The 5,155-nt window shown below is 32.8% G+C and overlaps 1 protein-coding gene across 1 annotated transcript; it reads right to left on the bottom strand.

The window, feature by feature from the left end:
• Positions 1-262: 262 nt before the first annotated feature.
• On the bottom strand, positions 263-3,414 carry LOC145136200 (putative leucine-rich repeat receptor-like protein kinase At2g19210). Its single transcript, XM_079070379.1, has 9 exons — positions 3,249-3,414; positions 2,631-3,147; positions 1,748-2,229; positions 1,516-1,648; positions 1,360-1,428; positions 1,191-1,262; positions 980-1,051; positions 726-904; positions 263-556 (listed from the first exon to the last, which is right to left on the bottom strand). The coding sequence occupies exons 1-9, from the start codon at positions 3,313-3,315 to the stop codon at positions 408-410; spliced, it is 1,740 nt and encodes a 579-aa protein (XP_078926505.1). The 5' UTR covers positions 3,316-3,414; the 3' UTR covers positions 263-407.
• Positions 3,415-5,155: the final 1,741 nt, after the last annotated feature.

The raw sequence follows: 5,155 nt of genomic DNA, 5'->3' as shown, positions 1-5,155 counted from the left end.
GCTCAGTTTTCTAGTAGTGTGATCGGTATGTAAGTTGATAGTGTAGGTCCAAAGATGATTCCTAAACCTCTAATACTATGTTAGCACCGTAAATGGTATTCGACAGAGAGAAAAACAATAATCAATGCGGCCAAAAGGTTGAAGTTGTTGTCCGTATTCTATTAAAGAAGAAAAGCGTACAAAGTAATTTACAATACAATACAATATGCATTAACCTAGCTAATTAGGACTAAATATGGAAACTACCTCTAAGTACAAATAATTACAAAAGAGATCTTCAAAACATACACTAACACACAACGTTGTTATATAAACTTATTCCAAAAAAATAAAACAATCTTTTTACAAAGAATGGTTTTTAAGATATCGATTAGTCTCATTGTGGTTCACATTACTCAACTATTACATTAACCTTCAGCGAGTAATGGCGAAGGTGAAGCATAAAACCGTTCTTCCTTGTTTCCCCTTAACTCATTGGCACCTTCGTCATCAACGTTACCATTGGGCATAGTTCCTCTTGTACTACTTGGACCATTTATATTTCGACTTATATCACCTGAAATATTCATTACAAAACTAAGCAAAAATACCCGAAGAACGTGACTATAAAGTTGCATATGTTGAGATGCAAGCTATGTAAAGATGCACAATAAACACAAGAGTTATCCAATTTAATACGCCACAAAAAGACCATTATAAACAAATTGGTGTATCAATAATCCGACCTGTATGTTGTATACGTCTATTATGCCTTATGACCAAAAAGCCAATGATAGCTGCAATAATGAAGAATACCGGAATAGTGATACCGAGTATTACTGGTAATTTGCTGGTTTGCTTTTTATTTTTGTTGTTCCCAGGGCATGACTTAGCATTCGTACATAACAGGGGGTTTTCTGTAAGTCTGTGGAATAATTGACAGAAAAAATATATTAAAAAAGATGAAGAGAAATTAAGAACTCATTACAAAAAAACTTACGAAAGATTTAAATTGGAATTTGTTGATAGTGATCTTGGGATGGATCCACTAAACTGATTATCTGCCAAATACCTGAAAAAGGTGAATTCATTAAAAATTAGAAAAGTTATTCTTGAAAGTAGAAAATAACAAAAATGTTTTTCTTTTTAAATATTAGAGTTTACTACACTTTTATATACAAAACCCACAAAAAATAGGAAATAAAACTCACAGCTGCTTGAGATTTGGCAAGTTGCCAATAAAATCAGGAATTGGACCGGTCAAGCTATTATTATGAAAATCTCTACATAATAAAAGTAAAAGTAATTCAATAAACATTAGGTAATAAATTAAATATTGAAAACAATTATCTAATTAATTTTTTTCTCTTGAGATCTCACATTATCTCAAGAGCATCCATTTTGCTAAAGTCTGGAAGTGGCCCAGAGAGGTTGAAACCAGTAAGATTCCTGCAAAATAAATAAATTTAGAACACTTCAAATTGAAATTAGAAAAAAAAAATTATATCCAAACTTTCAAAGAGATGTAAAGTTTACAATGATGTCACACGAGGTGTGGCGTCATTGTTGCAATTTATCCATTCCCATGAATATGGGGCAGGGAGACAAGGATCTCCTCCCCATCCTTGCAAAACGCCAAATGCTTTTTGGAGAGAAACTAAACCTTCAACTACATAATAAGAAAAAAGAAAACAAAATACGAACATATGTCATATAAAATGAAAGTTAAAATTTAGAAAAAAAAACTTATACGTATTAGCAAATATACCATCATTGTTGTTGGTTCCATTAGTTAGGGCATCACTAATCGAGTAAACCTCTGCGGCATTTATAAGAGGGGGAAGTGTGGCACCAACGAGAGGGTCTAGTGAGAAGTTAGTGTCTGGGGTGACTGTAATATTACTTATGAAATAAACAGTCACATTTCCGAAAGGAGGTACAATCGCGAGTGAAAAGGGTAACCCATTTTCTAAAACCCTGAAAGATCGTATATTTGTAGAATTGACTTCTTGAATCTCTGAGAAATACCAATTTATGTAGAGAGGGTAACGAATGGGGTAATCAATGGTAGGTAATCCTAGGGTTATCATCTGACTTGTGTTTGGTACCATGATTGCATGTTTTAGGACCTCTTGAGGAGGATTATTGGGCACACCAATATTGATCACAGATGCATCAGATTTCATATTGAGTAGTCCATTACCACCAGGTGAGGGAAGCCATATTCGATCATAAGAGTCTGCTGGAAACCTTAAAATAAACAATAGTTCGCATATTTTAGTTCATGATGCAAAAATATGATAAATGATAACACATTATCAAAAGTTGGCTTCGAACGGAAGGTATAGCCACATTTCAATGGAAGTATCGAGTTCAAGTCATTGCTCTTGTTTGTTTTTCTTTTTTCAAAAGATATCTATATTTCTTAAATGATTTATAAACATCATATATTAACTAGACAACATATTGTTCAAATAACAATTTACAGGGAAACAAACTAACGTCTTAGTCCACCTTATATTTGTTTGTCCATTATTGATTTATTTCAACATTTCTATCGTGTAACACTGTAACTATTAAAAATTGTTTTACATATTTAAATATTTCCAAAATAAATGAAAACACAAGTTGGAAATAATATAGTTGCATACCTTGTAGTTTCATTTGTAGCATAAGCAACCCTTGCATTCATGAACAACGCGTAATTTGTGTCGACGTATCTGTTAACTTGTGAGTCGACACTACGTACTTCAAGAGCCGATATAAATGGAAAATTGTTGGGCCTCGTTTGCGCCACACATACACTAATAGCTTTCCTTTTCACAACATAAATAGCTTCGTATATTTTTACTTGAGAAGTATTTACAGTTATCCAAAAGTTCCCATCAAAATGCAGATCAAATATCGGAGGATTTGACTTTTGGTCATAGTTCCCATAGTTGAAACTTGCACGAACCAAAACTTTCCCTCCCTCTTCTGCTTCTATAGAATAGCAGTTCTTTTTACGGGTGGTGAAAACCCTCAAGGTGTCCATAACATGAGATACCGAGTAGTTTGATTGCACAACGTGTGTAACACCATTTGATATTAAGTCACCATCTCCTTTCCAAACTATCGAATTTTCATCTGTGAAAGAATCCGAAGCCCCACAATCGATGCTCACAAACACTACAAATATTATCAATCTCAAAAATCCCGCATTACATATAAGTTGTAATGACAAATTAAATACCATATACATCAAATCAGTTTGATAAGAGTAAGCTTACCGTTGCCCAAGACTGAGATAGTACATAGAGATAAGAGAAGAATTAGAAGCCATAAATGGTCGGCCATGGAGGAGGGAGAGGAGGTCCGGAGGAGGAAGGAAGGTAATGAAATGGGAACTTATGCTCTTAATTGGTTGGTGAATCGAAGTTGGGGATTCCAAAAAAGAAAAAAGTTTTTGTTATGTCCAAGTTGTAATAAAAGATTTGATCGAGTACCCGTTGACCCATGACATTTGTGATATATATTTTAATTTTAATTTCAAATCATTTATAGGCAACTGAGTCGACTTGGTTTATATTTGGTAAATATGAGTAAGTAATTAATTAAGTTTACATGAAAATGGATCAAATAGTTTGAATTGGTTCGAAGTATATTCAAATGCATGAAATCTTTTAAATAATCTTGGTTTAACCTATTATTCATTATAAAAATATACTTTTTATCATCATATCCGACCCATTAATTATTAGTAAAATAAAAATTTAAACATTTTTCTTTTTGCAAATCAACCAGCTTTGCATCAATCAATTTCAACTAATGCTAAAAAACTACATTTATTGACTCTTTGCTAACCTTCATCTACCATTTAAGAAGAAAAAAGGAATATTAATACATGAAAAGATCAAATTTCGTTGAAGTTTATATGCTAGCGTTGACTTTAAACATTGAAAGTAAACGTTTTGAAAAGAAAAACATGTTCTCGCTTTTTTTATTTTTTATTTTTAATGGAAAAAACGGCATGTTCTCGCTGTGAGGCCTACATACACAGTCAGAAACAACGGCCGCACTGTATAAAATCCCAAACCAGGGTTTGGACTTTGGAGTCGTTTACTTTTTAATATCTTAAGTCAACTGCCCAAAATTCAAATAAAAAAACAAATATTAGAGTAAATTACAGAAATGGTCCCTGAGGCATGCACCTATATTCACTTTTGGTGTAAGTTATTGGAAATTGATGCCAACCGTCCCCGTGGTTTCCAAATCAATCACATTTGGTCCTTATAGCCGTTGCGGTCTACATGGTCCATTAAAATCCATCATGCAACTTGCACACTTGCACACACGAGCTTTTTAGTCTTTTACACCCTTCTCCCCCTTACGCGTTGTTGCTATTTGCAGTGTAATTCTGGAAAATATTAAGACCGATCATTTTTAAAGTTACAGTTAATCTTCTTCCCTAGAAAACTCATCCCTATTTTCATCTTAATCCCCAAAATTGCTTTGATATGGTCTGTGTTGAACCAAAAGATCTACAAAGAAAAGACTTTCCGATCACGAATGGCAACCATTTGTTCTCTTCCAAAGCAATTGTTGTTCGACATTGTAGTCCGAGTCAGATCATCTTCCTTCGTTGATCTTTTCAACGCCAATGATGTCTCCTTTTATAATTTTTTACACTTATAGTTTTATATAATTAAATCCTTCATCTGTATTTTGGTTACCATGAACATTCTAATTCATTAATTGTTTAATTTCCAAATAATTTCTTTGATGTTTATATAGTTGCAAGAGTTTTCTAGAAGCAACCAAAGACACTTATGTGATTCAATGCATTTTTAATCGAATTGTTTCAATAGTTCCATGGTTACCTGGACATCCTAAAGTTATCTCATTCCTAATGGATTGTTTCAACTTAGGAAATCCCGAAACATTATTGTAATTATCATTATTCAGAAACTTGATGGTATTATTGTAATTATCATTATGTTAGGTTTACATTAATCTAACATATATTTTTATTACATATACAATATTTTAATTTGGGAGGTGTTAGAAGCCGAATTGGAGTACTTAGATATGATACTTGAGAAGGGACATACAAAGGTTGAATAATTTTCAATCTTCATATTTAATTTACTAGAAAACATGGCGTTTTCCTACGGAAAATAGCTATGGAAAATATTCC

This window comes from Lactuca virosa, chromosome 9, assembly GCF_052849685.1.
Source record: "Lactuca virosa cultivar CGN04683 chromosome 9, Lactuca_virosa_CGN04683_v6, whole genome shotgun sequence".
NCBI lineage: Eukaryota > Viridiplantae > Streptophyta > Magnoliopsida > Asterales > Asteraceae > Lactuca > Lactuca virosa.
This window is presented reverse-complemented; position numbering and strand designations above follow the sequence as displayed.